Consider the following 23,675-nt stretch of genomic DNA (forward strand, 5'->3'; position numbering starts at 1 on the left):
GTTAAAATTTCGCAAGCCACCCCGCGCATACTTCTTAAAGCATCGTTCAACCTCATATCTTTTCAAATCGTATACTCTTAAAAGCAAGCTTTATGCGTATAACATAGAGTTCACATTTAAAGCCAACGACAAATAAGATACGAGGTTGATTTTGTGTATGTAGATTTGCTGAATGACCAGGGCCGCGAATGTTTAATACTATAAAAGGAGGGGGCGAGATGTCCAAAGCATCAGTAACTCTGTGTCTTCAAACGAATCTACCAACATGAAATCTTTCGTAAGTTTCATCTTTAGGATCATATCGGATCGCAGGCATAATTCTTCATTATTTTGACAGCTAACGTTGATATAATTAATTTAATTTACATTTGAGAAAACTTTAATTCACCAAATTAATTTTTGACTTAATTAAACTAGTTTGAAATCCAAGGATCCGTTGCACCACATGGTTCGTAACCGCATATATATCTGTAGATAGACTTAGACATAGGTAGACCTATGTTCACTACGATAAATGGAAAATTTTAGTGAAAGCTGTAGGTTTTATGCCTTAAATTATACGTCTATTTGTCCCGAAAAAGAAAGTATAAGATTTATACGATAGCGCGGTTATATTAAGAAACATACCTCCTCAATTACTATCAGTTTATTCATTCTGAAAGGGATTGTCGATACCATGTTCAGCGCACGACGAGGCGCTCACCATGTCGCTTCCTCCGCTAGAAATTCCAACTGAGCTTGTGTACAATTTGTGACGTTATTGGACCCCTATACATTCTGCCTTTCTACCTGGCTTGCGTCTTCCTTTTACAATTCGAAACGAAATTACTTATATTACGATTAAATATTGAAAATTTATTCCCTTTATAGATCCTGTGAAATTGACAGTGTCTCACAGGAGCTGTATACTCGTACATCACCATCAACCATTTTATTTTGCTAATCGCCATTCGTTTTTTTTGCAGGCTTACAGGACCTTACTCCTTACTTTTTACTAATTTAAAGGTTAACCACACTGTCTATTGCTACATCCTTGATCACATTTACCTAAATCATCCTTTTCTCTACAGGCTTGCGTCGTCCTCCTCGCGGCCGCCGCCCTGGCCGCCCCCGGCACCCAGGGGCAGCGCGACAAGCGCGGCTACCTGTCCGGCCGGTCGTCGGGCCACCACGGCTACAGCCTGGACTACGCGCCCGCCATCTCCTACAGCCTGCACGAGCCGCTCCACAGCCTGAGCATCGCGCCGGCGCACAAGATCGTCTCCTACGACAAGGTCGTGCATGAGCCTAAGGTAAGTACCTACAAAAAAATAAAAAAATTAAGTGCACGAATTTCAAAAATCTAGGGCTAATTGCAGTGGTAATAAGTCCGTGGCTGAAAATTAGCTACTCCGCTACATGTTACCTACTAGACTGCTTTAAAAAATTGCCAATATGTTCAAGTTATTCAACGTGTCATCAATTCTTGAAAAAAAAAATCTTTAAGTACCTAAGGTTATACATAATATCGTTTTCTAAACGTTTATTTTTTGTCACCAGGTTGTGAGCGTCAAGAAAATAGTGTCGGTCCCGAAGTTGGTTAGCGTGCCCAGGGTGGTCTCCGTCTCCAAGATCGTACAGGAACCCCTCATCTCCTACAGCAGCATCGGATCTCACGGCAGCTTCGGATCCATCGGATCCCACGGCAGCATCGGATCCTATGGCAGCATCGGATCCATCGGATCCCACGGCAGCATCGGATCCCACGGCTGGTGGTGAACAACTCAACCAAATTATAGGATAATTATAAATAATGCAATTAATTAATATATTTTTACAAACAAAGTTTATCTTCCTTTATTTTTTATCGACACTCTATTTTTATCTAGTATTTTATGCAACCGTTGTTTAAGAGAGGTCAAAAAAGGCGAGTGACGTGAGTAACAATTTGAGGCGAAGCCGAGTATTTTTTGACTCAGTTAAACAACGTTGCATACAATACAATACTTTTCTACTGCCAAGCACTTACTTTGAAATAAAATTGTAAATTTAACAAAATAAATATTTTTCATTCAAGAAGTAGCAAAGAATGGCTCGTACGGGCGGGAAAAGAATGAATGAAATAAAAATACATGTCTATGGTTCACTCATTTGTCAGAGATGACAGTTAAAATTAGGTTGGCATCAATGTGTTTCATACAATATTTTTTAAGTTGTGATTACACGAAGTATCGTAAAAGTACCAAAAAGATACTGCCGGCCTAGCCAAGGTGACAATCGCTATCGCTTCGACAACGAAACGCTTTGTGTCTCTCTATCACTCTTCCATATTAGTGCGACAGTGACCGTTGCGTTTCGATCGCTACGGAGCGACAGCGATTGTAACCTTGGCTAGGCCGGCTGAGTGTATGCACAAATACTTTTTTGGGGTATACTGAATAGACTTAAGACTTGTCTTGACAACTATAAGATAGGGGTTTAAAGGTGTGAGCACGACCCTTTAAATGACAAATAAAAGTACGGGAGTAGAAAAAATAGTTAACGTACCTATAGTTAACCCACACGTAAGTATTTGATTTTAAATACGAAATTTATAGGCCAAAGCAAGGAACTTGGTCACGTAATTTTTAGTGTTCCATACCTCAAAAGGAAAAAACGGAACCCTTATAGTGCGTCTGTCTGTCCGTCCGTCTGTCCGTCTGTCACAGCCTATTTTCTCCGAAACTACTGGCCCATTAAGTTGAAATTTGGTACACATAGGTACCTATGTAAGTTTGTGACCCAAAGACGGTGAGCGTCAGGATGGAGGATGGACCTCAGAGAATTTGAACAAAATATTTATAAATATATTGTACTTTCGGTGTACTTTAGTTAGGGTTACCAGATACAAATGTAGAACTTCCTGACAAAATTCCTGATTTCCGAATATTTTCCTGACATTCATATTTTTCACAACGACGACGGGGGGGGGGGGGTGTCTAGCCGTTAGCGATGGCCATCCGATTGAGCCGAGCCGCTCGCGTCATATATATATATATATGCTTGATTAAAGATTTGTTAAAGACATTTTCGTGTTCCGTCCAGGGATGTTGCGGATGCAGATTTTTTGACATCCGCGGATGCGGATATTTACAGGCTCACATTCACGGATGCGGATGCGGATGTCAAGATTAGGTAAGTACTTAGAAAACACTGATTTAAACTTTCACGATTTTTACACATTATTAAATTATACAACGGGACTTAATCGCGTATCTAAGTTTTAAGATTTACTTCCGACGTTTCGAGGACGGCGTTGTCCCCGTGGTCTCGGAGAAGACTGGCTTAAGTTGACATCAGCATCGTCTAACCGCGCGAGTTTTTCGAACTACCCGCACTTGGTCTTGTTTATCCGCTTGAACGTTTTGCGCACTAGGGATGTCACTCTGTCGACACACAACACTAACGATATTCGATTTATCGACTGTCGATATTCGTTTACGCTTACATTTACTAATGACTGGATTCCATGTGGATGAGATCTTGAAACCCTCGTCCCGATTGAAATTACTATGTGTTTACGTCCTCGAAACGTCGGAGGTAAATCTTAAAACTTAGATACGCGATTAAGTCCCGTTGTATAATTTAATAATACTTAGAAAACGTCAAATATTAAATTTTTAGCATTATTTTATTTAAAAAAAACTAAACGTTTAGTATTTGAGCAAGAATATATTCTTAATATAGTGCGTTATATTTAATAAACAATAACTTGGCCGACTTTTCTGGATCTAGACGATTTCGTTATAGGTAATGACGAAATTACCTAGCACTTACGCCGCAGTCAAGACGTTCCTGTACCGACTTGTTCGACATCCGCATCCGCATAAGCTCCGCATCGATTTTATGCGGATGCGGATGCAGATGCGGATGTTGAAAATAATGCGGAAGTTCCGCGGTTGCGGATGCGGATGTTCGCAACATCCCTGGTTCCGTCCCCATTCCTGACAAAAGGCCAAAAATTCCTGACATGTCAGGAAAATTCCTGTCATCTGGTAACCCTAACTTTAGTGTACCTTTAATAGAATCCAGTGTACTTCTGCCAGAAACGAGATATTTAACAAAAAAGGTCCACCCGCCATTCTGACGTCAGGATGGCGGGTGGACCTGTGTAATCTTGGATTATACCGCACTCCAAGTATGTAGTTATAGTGTACTTTCAGTGTACTTCTGTAAACCTTTAATAGAAATCTGTTTACTCGTCCCTAAAACGAGCTATGCTCAAACTAAGGTCCACCCGCCCACCTGACGTCAGGTTGGCGGGTGGACATATGAAATACTGCATTATTTCACGCAAAATGTAAGTATTTATATTGTACCTTCAGTGTACCTGCGTAAACTATGAATAAACACCTGTGTACTTCTCCCCTGGAGACGAGATATTTAACAAAAAAGGTCCACCCACCATTCTGACGTCAGGATGGCGGGTAGATTTATATAATAAATCGTCAGGTGAAAAGCAAAAGTCACTAAGTACCTCCACAAGTTCATAGCCATAGTGAACCATATTAGTACGAAAAGAAGGTTGATTTTTGTTTAAATATTTTATAGTAGGTAATTAGTGACTTTTGCTTGTCACCTGACGAAATGTTCCGGTCGTTTGTATTTTAGTTTTTTTTTTATGATTTTGTGTAGTTCCATAAACATGAACATGAAATAGTAGGAAATACCAGCTCACCCCGTAGTTAGGGTGAGGTGGGATTTCATACTACTAAGGTGTGTTTTGAAAATTGTTGGATCGACACTTTAGGATTATGAACATTATAATAGCTTGATTTGTTATTAGAATATATAATTTACGTAGTAGTAGCTTTTAAAAACCAACTCACATCCCTCCTCTCCTCATTCATGACCCAACTGCCCTCGCAATCCCTACTCACCCTATTTTACGGTAAGTACCTAATTGTAATAACTAATAAGTAAACGAATTGTTTTTCCCATCACTACATCTTGTAAAACAAAGTCCCCCGCCACGTGTGTCTGTTTGTATGTTGGCGATTAACTCTAAAACTCAACGGATTTTAAACTGTAACTTGATATAGTGGCGTGCTTTTAGTTATATTATTGGCCTGACGTTTCGAAAACGCCCCATTACGTTCGTCGTACACAGATAGACACTATAATATAATGTGGCAGGCAGAATAATAAAAGTTAGTGCACGTAATTAAGTCCCGTTTCAATGAAATTAAGTTTTCCTTTAGGTACCTACGAAAAAGTAACTAGTAAATAAAGCTGTGTCCAGACGGGCTGGGCAATTCGACCGATTTGATCAGGAAAATAATTGGCGTCAATCTCCAATTTAATCATCAATTTAAGATTTATGGTGATATTTGAGCCCTCTAAGTTTAAAAAATGCTCCAAAACGAAAATACTAGCATCACAAATTGGTATTCTTGCGTCCGCACCCCATTTTATCGGTAATATCGGTCATAATCGGCGGTCGAATTCGGCGAGCCAAATTGGCGTTTGCGTCCGCACGTCCTGATTTGATCGGATAATTTCATCAGATTGGCGAAAAATTGACTCATCTGGACACAGATTAAATATCAATTACCTACATATCGCTGGACCACAATTAACTAAAATACAACTAGGTACATAAATAATAACATAAACTTCGTTGAGTTGAGCTTCTTCTAATCGACCCGAAAACGATTTGATTTTATTATTGACTTGACCATGTTGCTATGTAAAATAAAACTGATCTAGTTAAATTGCGCAACCCACCCCGCGCATATACTTAAAGTATCGTTCAATCTCATATATCTTTTCAAATCGTATACTCTTAAAAGCAAGCTTTATGCGTATATCATAGAGTTCACATTTAAAGCCAACGACAAATAAGATACGAGGTTGATTTTGTGTATGTAGATTTGCTGAATGACCAGGGTCGTGAATGTTTAATACCTACTATAAAAGGAGGGGGCGAGATGTCCAAAGCATCAGTAGCTCTGTGTCTTCAGACGAATCTACCAACATGAAATCTTTCGTAAGTTTCAACTTTAGGATCATATCCACATATCGGATCGGAGGCATAATTCTTCATTATTTTGACAGCTAACATTAATATAATTTAATTTAATTCACATTTGAAAAAACTTTAATTCGCCAGATTAATTCTTGACTTAATTAAACTAGGTTGAAATCCAAGGATCCGTTGCACCACATGGTTTGTAACCGCATATATACCTGTAGATATACCTAGACATAGGTAGACCTATGTTCACTACGATAAATGGAAAATTTTAGTGAACGTTGTAGGTTTTCGCCTTAAATTACGTCTATTTGGCTAATTATAATTACGTCTACCTATATGTCCCGAAAAAAAGTATCAGATTTATACGATAGCGCGGTTATATTAAGAAACATACCTCCTCAATTACTATCAGTTTATTTATTCTGAAAGGGATTGTCGATGCCATGTTCAGCGCACGACGAGGCGCTCACCATGTCGCTTCCTCTGTTAGAAATTCCAACTGAGCTTGTGTTCAATTTGTGACGTTATTGGACCCCTATACATTCTGCCTTTCCATCAGGCTTGCGTCTTCCTCCTTTTAAAATTCGAAACTAAATTAGTTATATTACGACTAAATATTGAAAATTTATTCCCTTTATAGATCCTGTGAAATTGACAGTGTCTCACAGGAGCTGTATACTCGTACATCACCATCAACCATTTTATTTTGCAAATCGCCTTTCGTTTTTTTTGCAGGCTTACAGGACCTTACTCCTTACTTTTTACTAATTTAAAGGTTAACCACACTGTCTATTGCTACATCCTAGATCACATTTACCTAAATCATCCTTTTCTCTACAGGCTTGCGTCGTCCTCCTCGCGGCCGCCGCCCTGGCCGCCCCCGGCACCCAGGGGCAGCGCGACAAGCGCGGCTACCTGTCCGGCCGGTCGTCGGGCCACCACGGCTACAGCCTGGACTACGCGCCCGCCATCTCCTACAGCCTGCACGCGCCGCTCCACGGCCTGAGCATCGCGCCGGCGCACAAGATCGTCTCCTACGACAAGGTCGTGCATGAACCTAAGGTACCTACAAAAAAATAAAAAAATTAAGTTCACGCATTTCAAAAATCTAGAGCTAATTGCAGTGGTAATAAGTCCGTGGCTGAAAATTAGCTACTCCGCTACATGTTACCTACTGGATTGCTTTAAAAAATTGCCAATATGTTCAAGTTATTCAACGTGTCATCAATTCTTGAAAAAAAAAAATCTTTAAGTACCTAATGTTATACATAATATCGTTTTCTAAACGTTTATTTTTTGTCACCAGGTTGTGAGCGTCAAGAAAATAGTGTCGGTCCCGAAGTTGGTTAGCGTGCCCAGGGTGGTCTCCGTCTCCAAGATCGTACAGGAACCCCTCATCTCCTACAGCAGCATCGGATCTCACGGCAGCTTCGGATCCATCGGATCCCACGGCAGCATCGGATCCTATGGCAGCATCGGATCCATCGGATCCCACGGCAGCATCGGATCCCACGGCTGGTGGTGAACAACTCAACCAAATTGTAGGATAATTATAATAAATAAAATAATTAATATATTTTTACAAACAAAGTTTATCTTCCTTTAATTTTTATCGAAACTCCATTATTTTAATAATATACCGTAAAATGGGGTGAGTAGGGTCAAAACTGAAATTCAAACCTCGATAACATTTTATTTTTACATATGAAAACTGAATGGTGTATATAATAAGTGCTCCGGACGTTTGTATTTTAGTGTTTATTTAATTTTGGGTAGTTCCATTTCATAACTTTGACGATAAAGAGGAAAACCCACCTCACCCCGTAGTGCCTCGTATTTGGGGTGAGAGGGGTTTTCATACAAAGGTGATTTTGGAAGATTGTTGGATCGATTTTTTTTTATTATGCGTATTACTATAGCTCCATTTTAAATTGGAATACATTATTTTTGTAGCAGTAGCCTTAAAATCCCTTCTCACCCCCCTCTCAAACCTTCTCTCCCCATTCATAACCCACCTCTCCCCGCGAAACCTACTCACCCCGTTTTACGGTATTATACTAAAATAGTTAACGTATAGTTAACCCACACATATTTGATTTTAAATACGAAATTTATAGGCCGAAGCAAGGAACTTGGTCAGGTAACGTGTCAGGTCAATTTTTGATGAATAACATGCAGTTTCATTACAACATAAAGGATGACCCACGCTAGACCAAGCGTGCCCGGGCCGAAGCGCCCGACATGTCACTTTCTATGACGGCTGAATCGGCGATCACGTGGTGCTTTCCATAGAAAACGAAGCGTCGGTAGCTCCGGCCCGGCCCCGGCCAAGTCTAGCGTGAGTCATCCACTCATCCTTAATGAAGACGCAAGCCGTCCGTGAAGCGATATTGACCTTGCAGTGTAATGGCTGTAGGTCAGAGTTACGAGATGCGTACGAGTGTGTGAGATGTTCACGTAATGTAAGCCACTTTCGATCGGCAACGTTTGGATTTGGAATGACGCTTCTTTAGATCTACCACTTAAATCAGACGGTTGTTGTGTTTGCAGCATGGTGGTTTTCCTGTAGTAAATAGTCAGTAGCTTTATCTTTACCTACCTACTCTAAAGCTAGTTAAAAAGCAGATTTTCCTACTTTGGTACAGTCACCACACGGTATTTTTATGCTATTTAGGGTTCTGGCTAAATTGGAAATTCAATAGCGTAAGTATTGAACAGCCAATCTTAAAAATCTTATCTTAATCGGCTTTTGATATCGGTGTTACTCATTTGCACCAATACAATACTTAGGTGCGTGCGATATAAACAGATGTTACATATATCATTTTATAAAATGTTGCTTACTTTTTAGATGTATAGTTTTCTAAAACTCATGTCAACGTAAAAATGAAATGGTGTTTGGCAATTCAAAGTATCTTGTGCTCTGTGTACTCATACTTGTTTTTTATTGGGTTACTGTAATTTGATGCAAATCTTGTCCAATTTTATTGCGTTGACATTTTATATGGTCATAAATCATTGTAGCAACTTTACAACATTTAAATTCTGAAAATACTTATTCAATTCCTAGAAACATTACTTCTGCGGCGTACTACAGTCAGGTGTAAAAAGGGTGCACACAACATACTCAAAAATATGTCCCAATTCCCAATAGCTCTTATATATTGTCAGCGAATTAAAAAACTATGGGACATATTTTTGAGTAATTTATGTGCACCCATATTTTTGCACTTGACTGTGCACGCGGGCGCTGTTACCGTAAATTTGCTTTAAGGAGGACTCACGTTAGACCGGGCCGTGTCCGGGCCGTGTCCGGGCCGGAGCTTCCGGCACTTAGTTCTATGACAATGACAGGTGATCACGTGATGCTTTCCATAGAAAGCGAAGCGTCCGAAGCTCCGGCCCGGACACGGTCCGGTCTAACCTGCGTCATCCTTAAAATGATTGACCGTCTTCGTACAACACCGGCTTCCGACAAGTGTTGCTCGAAGTTGGCCGTCGTAGCCGCATTACTGCGACGTGAATGTTCAATCTCTCATTTTTATCAAGGAAATTGAAAGTGACAGCACTCGCGTCCATATTGCAACAGTAATGCAGCTGAATTTGCCATAAGGGCACTTTTGACAATTCTGAATATTCTTACCCTGTAGGTACTTAGGTCCGTAAGGTATCATCATCATCAAACGGGGCTCTTTTGGTGCCCATACCATGGTGTTATTAAAAAAATATTATTTTATCTCATCCCTTTCCTCAAATCCAAGGTAACCGCGGTCAAAGTATTACCATGTTGAAACACGCCAGTGATAGCAACACAAGGCTATATAATTTTATTATTTAGAACAATTTAAACTGGCCGTTAAGTTAAACTACGGCCTATCTAATTGCAATAACTAGTGGTTTAGACGAGAATTAGTTAACCACTAATGGAGGATCGTAATCATGGTAATAAGCGATGATTATTGGATCTCTTTAATAGCATGAAGGGCTTTGGACATTAATTCAGGCAGGATTAAGTTTTGGCAAGAGTTTATGAAGCTTCCAAATGTGTTCTAAATATTGTACCTAGGTATAATAATAAGTATATACAGTTGTATGTACAGCAAGCTGCATGATGCATGGACGCATTATCTAGGTGTGCCTATATTAAATTAGGTACTGAACCGGTGAGCTCCAATATCCTAGTACATTAAAAGTAACGGATCAGATTATGTGTCAAAAGTATTACATGTCTCTATTATAAATTAGACTGTAGCAAGTAAGTTACTGTAGTAAGTAACTGTACATCAGATTTATTTCTATAGGATAAGAATTCGGGGGTTATACTGATGCTGACTGTACAATCAGCATCATCTGACAGACCAAAGTAAACAAATAATATCGCAATATGTCGTTATTCCTATTTATTTGATGCCACGATCTAAAATTGTGATTATTATAATTTAGATTCTAAATCATAATGATCTAAAAACACGTGGATCGTATCAAGTTTTGTAAGTTTGTAGGTACTTAATTTATGGCCAATTTATGGGATTAATTAAGCTACCAAAGCGAGCCCCCGGGCTGCTAATGCCACTCTATGACGAGGCTCTATGACGAGTAGGAGGAAAGGAGAGGAAGGAAAGACAAAAGCTAAATTAAATGTAATATATTAAATTGTGCTATAAGTAGTTGGTTGTTCACCACCAGCCATGAGATGCGATGCTGCCGTGGGATCCGATGGATCCAATACTGCCGTAGGATCCGAAGCTGCCGTGGGATCCGATGCTGCTGTAGGAGATTTGGGGTTCCTCTACGATCTTGGAGACGGAGACCACCTTAGGCACGGTCACCACCTTCGGGACGGAGACTATTTTCTTTACCTGCACGATCTAAGGAAAAACAAGGTTATTTTATGATTGGAGTTCCATATGATTTAGCTCACTAAGGGCTACTTGCACCATCCTACTAACCCCAGGTTAACCGGTTAAACCTGGAGTTTCCATGGTTACCAATTCAATTTAACACGTTAACGGTTAACCTGGCTGGCGCAAATGGCCCTAAAGTACGAGTACAAAAACCTGTCGTACTGTTGTTATGCGAGGTGGAGTAGTGATCACTCCCAGCGTTGGGGTGACAACATATTCGGTACTGACCTGAGGTTCATGCACGACCTTGTCGTAGGAGACGATCTTGTGCGCCGGCGCGATGCTCAGGCTGTGGAGCGGTTCGTGCAGGCTGTAGGAGACGGCGGGCGCGTAGTCCAGGCTGTAGCCGTGGTGGCCCGACGACCAACCGGACAGGTAGCCGCGCTTGTCGCGCTGCCCCTGGGTGCCGGGGGCGGCCATGGCGGCGGCCGCGAGGAGGACCACGCAAGCCTGTAGAGAAAAGGTTGATTTAGGTAAGTGATCACGGATGTAGCAATAGACAGTGTGGTTAATCTATAAATTAGTAAGAAATAAGGAGTAAGATCCTGTAAGCATTGGTGGAATTTATAAGGCTTGACGGTTTGCAAAAAAAATGGTTGATGTATACTCCTGTGAGACACTGTCAATTTAAGGGAAGGGAACTTCACAGGATATATAAAGGGAATTAATTTTCACTAGTCGTAATATAAGTAATTTAGTTTCGAATGTAAAATAATCAGTTGAGAACTTTTAATAAACATTATTTTTGTCTAGTTCAGATTATTCAAAAGCGTTTCACAATTTCGTGGCACTTCGTTTTACCACAGTTGAATCCAAAAGTCACAAGATAGTTCTATATTATTTCTCACTTTATGCTGAACTCCACTATATGATCTAAATGTTGAAACTTACGAAAGATTTCATGTTTGTATGATAGCCAGAAGACAGCGAGCAACTGATGCTAGGACCATCTCGCCCCCTCCTTATATATGAATATACATTCGAGGCCTCGGTCATTTTGCAAATCCGACTATCACTTACTCAACCTCGTATCTCCCTTCAACGTCGTATAGAAATGTAAGCTCTATTTCCTACAGCTTATAGTTGGTTTTAAAAGTGTAGACTTGAGATAGATGTGAGTTTATGAGATGGATTTTAAGATATGCGCAGGGTGTCTTGTGCAATTTTAATTAGATCGGTGCTACGAGTAGGTATACAGTCACATCGTTAAATATGGTCAATGAAACGTTTTGGCTACTTAGGTTCAAGTAGGTATGGTAAAGTTATTATGTTACTTTCAAATAGGTACTTAGTATTACTGATAATTGATAAAGTATATTATGTAGTAACTAAAACTAATTGTAAAATGAACACCTTTTTACAAATCGACTGGGGTGTGTTACGTGCTACATACCTATATGACATAAATTTGTGCGTTTGTTCTAGAAGGGGCTTTTATATGAAAGAAATGGAAATTTAGGTACTATTTTAGGCACAAACGTGGTAAAATAAAACTTAAATTTGTTTGCTAATTTTAGCAATATGGTGCTACACGAGGTCTGAATTTATCAATTATATTTTCTAAAAAAAAAGGGTTTTATCTACCTTCGATCCATTTCAAGCGCAACCCTCCTCGGATGAGGAATCATTAGGTTAGGACATTCGTTAGAAAAATTCAAAAAGAGTGTAAATAACTGACCTACATTACATAGTAGTAAAGTGTAACTAAGTTGGGTTACTAATAAATTAGTAGGTAGAGTCCGTCCTAAGCTAACTTTGAACCGACGACTTGAATATAAGTGTGGGAGTGTCATTACAAACATCAATGACGACATTGCCACACTTTATGACTGCAACTGCCATGCACATAGGGTTACCAGATGACAGGAATTTTCCTGACATGTCAGGAATTTTGGCCTTTTGTCAGGAATGGGGACGGAACACGAAAATGTCAGGATTTTTTTGAATTGATAGACTTTATTAAAAAGTACCTTTTTAACAAGCTTTTATTAGGTCCCTGTATGTAACTATGTAATGGAATCTTGCAAGTTAAATTTGATCCACTTCCCGGTTTTTGATTGAGCTGAAACTTTGCATACACATGTAAGTCGGGTGACAATGCAATATTATGGTACCATCGAGCTGATCTGATGATGGAGACAGGAGGTGGCCATAGGAACCCTGAGATGAAACAACGCAACCTAATTGTGTTAGGGGTTTTTAGAATTGTCTCGATGAGTATTAGTTGTCTGTCAGAAAAGTAAGTCTGTGTAAGAAAAGTATAGTCAGCGATAAAAGCTTGTACCAAAAATGAAATTTTTGCCAAAAACTTATTATTTACTTAAATTAATCAAACCCCCCCCCCCCCCGTCGTCGTGAAAAATATGAATGTCAGGAAAAATATTCGGAAATCAGGAATTTTGTCAGGAAATTCTAAATTTGTATCTGGTAACCCTTCATGCAGAGTTAGCTTAATCCGAGTCTATTAACGATCTCCAATGTCACAGATTTCAGAAATAGACGAAATTTGCAAAAAATATTCATTTCATCATTATTGACATATTGGTATCTTACGGTATCTTTACCGCCAACTCATCTTGATTGAAACCTTCAAATGAAATTAAACCTTAATACAATATCCGTTAAGTCGTCTTTCGGCCAGTAAAATAATTTTATATAACTTAGTTATGAATATTTTGACCGCATAATGAATATTGGCTCTGTTCAGAGTATATAAACGAGTTCAAGGGCACGATTTGTTTACAATCTAAATTAAATACATAATAATGATTAACGACAGGCCATGCTGAATCAGGCGATGATCATTATAGTTAGCATGCACGCATAGTTACAACATGCTACTACTTATTTGTATTTTTTTGTTATAACATAATTTACAATTTTTCTACACATTTAGCCTGTGACGTGTTTTTTTTTAAATTTATTTGGGACAAAAACAGTAACCCACATGGTTTAGACATAGAAATAGAGTAGGTACAGAGCATAATAAAGTGTGAGACCAACAACATCGTCCAAAGATTACTAGATTACCTACTGATAAATCTAAAATATTAAATTATATGAAGAGATTAGTAAACTATTATTTTTCTAAACGTCACTGGTCCAATAATACCTACCTAATATTATTGTAATTACAAATAGACCTACGCGTGTCTGAAAACTCCTATAGCCTTCAACGTGTCTGTCTACCTTGTAGAGAGCCTTCCCACGGTAAGTGTATGACCATACAACTCATACACTCGCCATCAAGATCCTTCACTCGGTTGTAGGCTAACATTTCTCACGATAAATATGATACAGTCAAGAGTTTTGTTAAAATAATGTTGTTAATAAAAAATAACCTGATCTTTATCACAAAATTTAATATTATCTATTAGTTATGTGCAGCCCTAGTAGCACGGTCGCATTTTTATCATTTATCACCATGCCTGTCACGTTCTAACAAGTATATAAGTGCGAAAGTGACGGGCATAGTGATAGTGGATAAAAATGGAACCGTGCTGAGCCCGCAGGCATCGGAGTTTTTGTCGCATGGTAAGACTAATAGCAAGCTATGGAGTCGACATTTGCCATAAATGTAAACTCTTATTCATACTCATACTCATTTATTTAATTTATCTTAAAATGCCTTTAGAGCGGTCGGTCGTGTATATTATCTTAGTCCACTTATATAATAAAATATTTTTCTATTACATTATGAATTCATAACTTCAACTATTTTAACATACAACTATACAAACAACATCGCTGCGAAAGACCTGATGTCATGTAGGTACTGACCGCTGATAAAATTGATTAGTATTTGTCATGTGTCAATCACTGGTGATTGCAAACGTAGTAGTTATTTATATCTGTAAGTGGTAAATATGTTGTGGAATATTCTATAATTCATTATTATGCCTAACCCAGAAATAGCTGCAATTTTGTAATCTGTTCTCATATTAAATAAAATTAATCATGAGTATGAGTATGAATAAGAGTTTACATTTATGGCAAATGTCGACTCCATAGCTTGCTATTAGTCTTACCATGCGACAAAAACTCCGATGCCTGGTATGTGCTTTACTACCTATAAATGTCGCTTTCCGAGAGCAAAAGTGCGGTGTCAGTGTCACTTCAATTAATATCCAAATACCAATAGCTATATCTATCATATTTGAAGAGTTACCTTAATTTCTCCAGGACCCTATTATCGGATCCTGACTTGAAGAGAATGTAAGGTATAGGCTTGAATCTTACCCTCTTCAGAAATCGAATACCATACATAAGAAATAAACCAATCGAATTAAGAACTTCCTCTCTTCCTTATTTAAATCGGTAAAAAAAAACAACTTCGAACCGATTATTTTATGGCTCCTCTACACGATGGGCCAGCGCCGGCCACTCCAAGGGACGCAGCCATGCAGTAGAATGAGATAGCAATATCACTTGCTCCCTCTAACGCATAAATGCGTCCCTTGGAGTGGCTGGCGCTGGCCCATCGTGTAGAGGAGCCATTACAATTAAGCAGTTGTTTAAGAGTAACATTTGGCTCCGTTAATCTATACATATAATAAAGCTGAAGAGGGTCAAAAGTCTGTACATGGAAGATATTCGAAAAAAAGTTGGTTGGGGATACTTAGAATCGATAACAGAACACGTTCCAACAGTTTTTAGAATTTTTGTCTGTTTGTCTGTTTGTCTGTTTATCTGTTTATCTGTTTATTTGACCGCGCATCACGTGAAAACGGCTGAACGGATTTTGATGCAAACTTTACTAATCTGTCAAGAAAATCCCTGGCCCTATTTTAGGCTAGAAAAATTCAACCCCTAAAAGGGGGGGTGGTCACTACACTCAATTAAGTTATGTTTGCACCTGAATCTTATGGCGCTAACTTAAGAAAGTGGTGCAAACTTTTTTTTTGTGTATGTACTTTGTAAAAAAAACAAAATTTTTCTTAGTCAATGTCAAACGTCTTTGCAAATATATATTAAATCACATTTATAGACGGGTCTATCGACAATAATTAACATTATGTGAAGTGGGTGGTTTGAAAATATGATGTCTACCTCAAACTTTTTCATACACTTTTCATCGGGTAGTTGCACAAATCTGTTTTGACATTTTGTTGGGACATCAGTTAGCCGCGACCACGACCAGTGAAACCTGTGAACGTCGGTAAATAAAGGTAATAAAATAAATTTCGAGATAGTCCGTCTATAAATGTGAGTTAATATGTGTTCAAAACGCGAAAGTTTTTAAATGTTTACACGACTGCCTAAACAAAAAGAGTGTACCTATTGTTTTCAGCGTTCATGTTTGTATGTATATATGTATTTATAAATAGGTATTATGTCTTTGTAAACGTCAAACAATTTGGGACTTGCATTTTAAACGCGTTACCATACCTTTCCGAAAAAAACGAATTTTTCGCGAAATTCTCGCAACGTATTGAGGTTACAAGGTAGCACGGTCTCAGGAATCTGAGGAAGAATCAGAGAAGTTCACGCAGTGCGAAGAACGGTTGACCGCTCAGCGGATTCGCACGACAGACGCGCTCGACGGTAAGTACTGTGGTGCAGAAATCGAAGGTGAACAGGCAGTATATAGTATATACCTAAATCCATTAACGCTGTCTTGGATGAAGGCAACGTCACAACAGACCCTCTGGAGTTCCTGAACTCATTAAGTGCTTCAGGACTCCCAGCACACACATTAACCTACATTAATACTATTGTTCTGTGTTTAAGCACTGACAGCCTGGACGCTTCGGGTCTTCCGCCTTACGCGGAGCTCGGCCTTCGGCCTTCGCACTTAGACACTTATACTATTGTTCTGTGATTAAGCACTGACATCCAAGACGCTCGGCCTTTGGCTTTCGCATTAGATATCCACACCAATATTCAACCATTGCGGCTGTGTTCCTGTCATAGCCTCTCTCAATTTTTTCTATCAAAAAAATTCGCGCTCGCTACGCTCGAGTTTTTAACTTTTAAGGTTAAGCCTACTTTGATAAAGATGGCATTCTGGGCACCCTACCGAGCGACTACTACTACGACTTAAGCATTGACATCCTGGACGCTTCGGGCCTTCGGCCCTACATGAAGCTCGGCCTTCGGCTTTCGCATTAGATATCCACACCAAAATTTCACGTAAACCACTGCGGCTATATCCCTGACATAGCCTCTCTAATTTTTTTTTCTATCAAAAAAAATTCGCGCTCGCTACGCTCGCGTTTTTAATACGATTTTAAAGGTTAAGCCTAATTTGATAAAGGTGGCATTCTTATGGGCACCCTACCGAGCGACTACTACTACGACTTAAGCACTGACATCCTGGACGCTTCGGGCCTTCGGCCCTACGCGGAGCTCGGCCTTCGGATTTAGACACTGATACCATTGTTCTGTGATTAAGCACTGTCATCCTGGACGCTTCGGGCCTTCGGCCCTACATGGAGCTCGGCCTTCGGCTTTCGCATTAGATATCCACACCAAAATTTCACGTAAATCACTGCGGCTATATCCCTGACATAGCCTCTCTAATTTGTTTTCTATAAAAAAAATTCGCGCTCGCTACGCTCGCGTTTTTAATACGATTTTAAAGGTTAAGCCTAATTTGATAAAGGTGGCATTCTGATGGGCACCCTACCGAGCGACTACTACTACGACTTAAGCACTGACATCCTGGACGCTTCGGGCCTTCGGCCCTACATGGAGCTCGGCCTTCGGCTTTCGCATTAGATATCCACACCAAAATTTCACGTAAACCACTGCGGCTATATCCCTGACATAGCCTCTCCAATTTTTTTTCTATCAAAAAAAATTCGCGCTCGCTACGCTCGCGTTTTTAATACGATTTTAAAGGTTAAGCCTAATTTGATAAAGGTGGCATTCTGATGGGCACCCTACCGAGCGACTACTACTACGACTTAAGCACTGACATCCTGGACGCTTCGGGCCTTCGGCCCTACGCGGAGCTCGGCCTTCGGCCTTCGCATTTAGACACTGATACCATTGTTCTGTGATTAAGCACTGACATCCTGGACGCTTCGGGCCTTCGACCCTACACGAAACTCGGCCTTCGGCCTTTGTATTTAGTCACATACTATTGTTCTGTGCTTAAGCACTGACAGCCTGTAGGGCTATTATGGCCGGCTCTTTATCATTTGTCACCATGGCTGTCACGTTCTAACAAATAAGTAAGTGCGAAAGTGACGCATAGCATGACAAGTGATAAAAATGCGACCATGATACGCCGCCTGGACACTTCGGGCCTTCGGCCCTACATGGAGCTCGGCCTTCGGCTTTCGCATTATTTAGATATCCGCACCAACGTTTCACGTAAACCATTGCGGCTGTGTCCCTGACATAGAATCTCTCAATTTTTTTTCTATCAAAAAAATTTCGCGCTCGCTACGCTCGCGTTTTTAATACGATTTTAAGGGTTAAACCCTACTTTAATAAAGATGGCATTCTGGGCACCCTACCAAGCGACTACGACTTAGGCCAATTTTTTTTAATTTAAGTGTTATTTAATAAATAACACTTAAATTAAAAACATTTTTTTACACTATTAAAAGTAATCCCCGGTACATACATATATGTAGATATTTAGTTGTGCATACATAAACATAACTGTAAATAAAGTGTAAATACTCGGCCTCAAGTTTTTGATATCTATAATATTCTCCTTTCCTCTAATCTTACTTCTAACTAATATAATATTAGACCTAAATTCGAAAGTTTGTTAAGAAGAATGGATTTCTATGTGTATGATTCTTAGTTTTTCATGCTCAGAATGATTTGACTGGAGGACAGAATTGGATGATATTTGCCATGGACATGATTTGGATAGGTACAGTCAAGAACGTAAAAATACAAAAGTAGTACTGTATTGTCCGTTATACACCTACTACTCTGTGTCGTTTAAATCACGTCTAATATTGGAATAAGGGCGAAAAAAACTATTGGTTTTGGAGTTTAGTTTTGTTTAGTGGTACCTACCTAATTGTAAAATATTTTATCTGGACTTCAGTCCGCTAATCGTATCCATCTGTCAACTTTACTTCAAGTTCCGCCTCCAGGGGAGAGAAAGAGAAATTAGGGATGAATTAGCTTACTGACACAGACCGAATTCCACGCGGGCGGAGCCGCGGGCACAGCTAGTAAAATATAAAAATACACGTCTATAAGCATAATTTACACGATAATTACGTACGGTTTTTGGTAATGGCGGTATTTACACTTTCTGAACTTCTCGTGATTGTTATTATAATTATTATACCGGTATTACGCGCTCTGCATGCATATTAAAATAATAAGGAATGTAAACAAGTAATCGGTACAAGGTCGGTGCTATTGACCTATTCTTTAAACTATTAAATTTCATTGTTTAAAGTGGATTTAAGTTGGGCATGTAAGGCGTATAGTATATCATTTGTATATCGTTAATAGTGTACTATTATTGATATACAATTATACATAAATGTGGGAAGGTGAGATTGCTATAAGCTAAAAATCGTTGTACTTGAACATTTTTACAGAATTATAATAATAAGTACCTATTTTAAAAGCGTATAAAATACCTAATAACTTATTAAAAAGCTAAGCTAAAATGCGGTGGTGCCTACTTAAATACCGTTTTGATAAATACTGAACCAAATTAAATTTGCAACAGTAAATCTGGGGGCACGGTAGTGCCCCCGCCAAGACGAGTAAAGCGAAGCGCAAGGGCACTACCTACCTTTTCTCGAAGCGCTTCGTCGTTTTTTTGAACCCTCTTAACTTGGGTTTGGATTATACCAGATAAACAAAACAATCGGGATATGATGTCAATAGTGGACTTATTAAGCATAAAAAAATTCAATTGCATAGCTCTTATACTTTGGATTTTATTAATATCTAAAAAACCCCGATTTCGTCACTGACTCATTCACTCACTGTTGATCATCAAAACCTCTAGGGTACTTCCTGAAGTCCTGGGAAGCTGAAATTTGGTATGTGAGATAGTATTAGTCCACAAACAACAAAATAATTCAAAAACTTGAAATTATTAGCCCCTAAGGGGGTGCAAAGGGGGGTGGAATTTTGTATGGGAAATCGATAACCGCGGAACCGATTTAGTTGAAATTTGGTATGTAGATAGTTATTGTTATGGGGAAGGATATAAAATAGTTTCAACCCCAAAATCACCCCGTAAGGGTGAAAAGGGGTGGAAAAAGGTGTTAGGGGAAAAAGGGGGTTGAAGTTTGTATAGGGAATCAGTAAAAAAGCAGATTGTATATAAAAGATACCCCCCAAGTAGGTACGTATTTCAGGATTTTTAATAGTAAATCATTCGCAATCCTTTAAATCGGAAGATGGCAACTTACAAAAAGATGTGAAATCCCACCAAAAACATTTTCATGTAAAATGTTGCCAAGACGAAACCATAAGGCTCGCAGTGACAAAAAGTTATCAGATATCTTGTAGAGCCAAGCTTCTAACTCTACAGGCCCTACCTTCACAGACTCTACACCTTAGTCAAAATATGTGGCTTGGCCGTTTCATTACAAGAACTATTTTATAATAAAAAATAATGAATAGTGATAGTGAATACATTTTTCACCTTACGCCCATGTCACGAAACGGCCAAGCCACATATTTTGACTTTTTGACTAAGGTGTAGAGTCTGTGAAGGTAGGGCCTGTAGAGTTAGAAGCTTGGCTCTACAAGATATCTGATAACTTTTTGTCAGTGCGAGCCTTATGGTTTCGTCTTGGCAACATTTTACATGAAAATGTTTTTGGTGGGATCAGTATTAATAATAAGATTAAAGTGGTGCAAGACCAATTAATTAATCCGAGGTGAGTCGTAAAAATCGCTGCAAATGTAGTTTATGTTCGTAAATCGTCTCTCGTAATTGAACTGTAAGTAAAGATATTTTTATGAGGGATGCCTAGCTAAGATGCCCATCGTTCGCGCAGCTGCTGTATACCTATTTCGCTCGCACTAATATGAAAGTATGAGCATAGAGAAAAAATACATAGAGTGCTCACTCCATACATCAGTTTTAGTACCAAAAAAGAACTATCGGTACTGCTACTTGACAATAGATGTAGCAGTACTGATAGTTCCGCTACTCGATGCTAGATGTAGACACTGAAATTAATAGTCTGAACTGATGTATGGAGTGAGCACTCTTGTCTTACTTATTTCTCTATGGTATGAGCGAGATGCACGGTAACAAAATGAGATAAAATCGGCTTCCAGTTCGGAAACAGTCTTGAGATCGTCGTGCGTCGTTTCGTAATCACTAATCATGCACTATATAACAGACCACGCGATATTAGAGCGTGTTGTGGCCTTTGGGAGTTATGGTAAGCAGGCAATGGAATATTGGCGGTATTTATAAATTAGTAGGAATAAAAACCAAAATTGGACGCCTTATCTTTCGTTCTTATTGACATTACCATCGTAAAATCAAAGATTACAATAAAAATTTACTGCATCATTAAATTCTGTAACGTAAGCGCTGGTGGCCTAGCGGTAAGAGCGTGCGACTTGCAATCCGGAGGTCGCGGGTTCGAACCCCGGCTCGTACCAATGAGTTTTTCGGAACTTATGTACGAAATATCATTTGATAATATTTACCAGGCGCTTTTCGGTGAAGGAAAACATCGTGAGGAAACCGGACTAATCCCAATACGGGCCTATTAGTTTACCCTCTGGGTTGGAAGGTCAGATGGCAGTCGCTTTCGTAAAAACTAGTGCCCACGCCAATTACTGGGATTAGTTGCCAAGCGGACCCCAGGCTCCCATGAGCCGTCGCAAAATGCCGGGACAACGCGAGGAAGATGATGATTAAATTCTGTAACATTTAATTTGAATTTATTAAGGTTGTAATAAATTAAGAGGTATCAGTGTAAATAATGAGGGATTAAGAACATTAAGAATTATGTTGAATGGTGCAGTAATGTTTCACGCGTGTTGCACAAGATGCAACGCGTACGTGTAATGCACTTTAGTGTTATCTCGCAATTTAGCTGCAAGTGCTCTGGTTTTAAAGTAACGTCTAAAAATAACATTAACTCTGCAGTTTCCAAATAAATAGACTACTTAACCTCGTGCCGCCCAATGTGCAATATATTGTACAAAGTGACTATTGCCGAGATATTAAGATCCAACGATGATCAGTTATCAATCAATCAAATAATTTATTTGCCAGAATACAGTTTTTTATTCGTTGATAATACAGTGAGTATTCGGCAGATACAGGTATGCAAATATTGAATTAAATTAATAACTAGCACATAATTTAGGACATTTTTAAATCAATTTAATCAACATTGATTACATAAGAATAAAATAAAAAATAATAATTAACATTATCAATACAGATTATATAAGTCCTATTACATTCAATAAATTCCTTAACACTATAATAATGTTTGTCCAATAACGTACGAGTAAAGAGTGAGTTAAGCGCCACTTGCACCATTTCACTAAGCCGGGGTTAACCGTTTAAATCAGGAGTCACCATGGTTACCACTTACCAGTACAATTTGACATTAGGTTAACGATTTAACCGCTTAACCCTGGGTTGGTGGGATGGTGCAAGTGGGCCTAAGAGTGTTACTGTTAGTAATGTGAAACTTTACGCCACATATGTAAAGTGTCACATTACGAGTACGTTTCATAAGCTCATGCGACATCTGTCAATGTGACGCTACAATTGCGACGATCTTGATCTCATGGACATGGTTTTTACTTCTTTTGGAAATAAAAAATTTGGCCAGTTTTAAAAACTGGTTAAAAGATTAAATTTTAATAACGGTGCGAATTAAGTTAGGAAATACATAAATACTGCAAATGATTATATTCAGTACCGCATATTATAAAATTAATGTTGTCATAGGTACCTATAGCGGCTATAGGTATCTATGACACTATGATGCCGATAGGCTATAGTATAGCCTATCGGCATAATAGTTGAGAGTTGAAAAAAGATTCTTCAAGATATTTAGAACTATATATCGTGCACTTAAATCACATCGTTACAATTGTCTTCTTTGCAATTAGTACTCTTAACTGTCCATCGGTGGACCTTATGCAGTTTGTAATAAGGTTTACGAACTGTCTGTAAACAGTGTTTGCGATGGTATCTCTGTGTAACCATCCAACTCAAGTTTTCTGCCGACACCTAAATGTTATTTACGTCACCCTACGCGAGGAGAAAATCTCACTTCCTGGCCAAGGCAAGACGTAAAACTTTAGACAAACTACGGGCGGTAATTCGTTCTCTCATTCGGTTCGGGCTACAAACAACTGCGGAGCATTCACGAATTCACCTCCCTAGGTATGTAATGTACTATAATAAATATTAGGGGTAGGTATAAATCTTCCAAATTACGAACTTACGATTATATATCCGATTATAAACTTAAATAAACGAACTTATAATTTTCCTATACAATAGACATCAATGGGTTGTTGGTTGTGTTTAGTTTTTTTTAATTAATAATTAGCCCAAAATGTGTCATTGAAATGATATATTTTAGAACTGAAACTTTATCTTTCTTCATGCAATTTTAATCGTTATAATGAAAACAGACGAAAAGATAGATAGATATAGATGTACAACGTTTTCTTTTCGACTTGTTTTGACTCCTGACGAAAAGCTATTAGCAAAAACATGTTTCATCCACTCGTCTATGTTCCTTTTCTTATAAATTATGAAAATCAGGGGAAATAATAAGAAAATGTTGTATACAAGCACGTATAATCCAAAAATACAACGATAATACAATATAATGAGT

At 38.8% G+C, this 23,675-nt stretch overlaps 3 protein-coding genes across 3 annotated transcripts; 2 read left to right on the forward strand and 1 right to left on the reverse strand.

Annotated features, from left to right (window-relative positions):
• Positions 1–243: 243 nt before the first annotated feature.
• On the forward strand, positions 244–1,758 carry LOC134653692 (uncharacterized). Its single transcript, XM_063509085.1, has 3 exons — positions 244–277; positions 1,071–1,292; positions 1,540–1,758. Exons 1-3 carry the CDS (start codon positions 266–268, stop codon positions 1,756–1,758), a joined length of 453 nt encoding a protein of 150 aa, XP_063365155.1. The 5' UTR covers positions 244–265.
• Positions 1,759–5,877: 4,119 nt separating this feature from the next.
• On the forward strand, positions 5,878–7,520 carry LOC134653626 (uncharacterized). The gene is made up of 3 exons (XM_063509022.1): positions 5,878–6,007; positions 6,836–7,057; positions 7,302–7,520. Exons 1-3 carry the CDS (start codon positions 5,915–5,917, stop codon positions 7,518–7,520), a joined length of 534 nt encoding a protein of 177 aa, XP_063365092.1. The 5' UTR covers positions 5,878–5,914.
• A 3,151-nt stretch (positions 7,521–10,671) lies between these two features.
• LOC134653627 (uncharacterized) lies at positions 10,672–12,029 on the reverse strand. The gene is made up of 3 exons (XM_063509023.1): positions 11,791–12,029; positions 11,128–11,349; positions 10,672–10,863 (listed from the first exon to the last, which is right to left on the reverse strand). The coding sequence occupies exons 1-3, from the start codon at positions 11,893–11,895 to the stop codon at positions 10,672–10,674; spliced, it is 519 nt and encodes a 172-aa protein (XP_063365093.1). The 5' UTR covers positions 11,896–12,029.
• Positions 12,030–23,675: the final 11,646 nt, after the last annotated feature.

This window comes from Cydia amplana, chromosome 13 (genome assembly GCF_948474715.1).
Source record: "Cydia amplana chromosome 13, ilCydAmpl1.1, whole genome shotgun sequence".
Classification (NCBI taxonomy): domain Eukaryota; kingdom Metazoa; phylum Arthropoda; class Insecta; order Lepidoptera; family Tortricidae; genus Cydia; species Cydia amplana.

Coding starts and splice junctions, on each gene's coding strand:
- LOC134653692 (XM_063509085.1), top strand. Junction 1,293..1,539: donor AGGTCGTGCATGAGCCTAAG/GTAAGTACCTAC, acceptor TTTTGTCACCAG/GTTGTGAGCGTCAAGAAAAT.
- LOC134653626 (XM_063509022.1), top strand. CDS start 5,915: ATGTTTAATACCTACTATAAAAGGAGGGGGCGAGATGTCCAAAGCATC. Junction 6,008..6,835: donor CTACCAACATGAAATCTTTC/GTAAGTTTCAAC, acceptor TTTTCTCTACAG/GCTTGCGTCGTCCTCCTCGC. Junction 7,058..7,301: donor AGGTCGTGCATGAACCTAAG/GTACCTACAAAA, acceptor TTTTGTCACCAG/GTTGTGAGCGTCAAGAAAAT.
- LOC134653627 (XM_063509023.1), bottom strand. CDS start 11,895: ATGACCGAGGCCTCGAATGTATATTCATATATAAGGAGGGGGCGAGAT. Junction 11,350..11,790: donor ATACAAACATGAAATCTTTC/GTAAGTTTCAAC, acceptor TTTTCTCTACAG/GCTTGCGTGGTCCTCCTCGC. Junction 10,864..11,127: donor AGGTCGTGCATGAACCTCAG/GTCAGTACCGAA, acceptor GTTTTTCCTTAG/ATCGTGCAGGTAAAGAAAAT.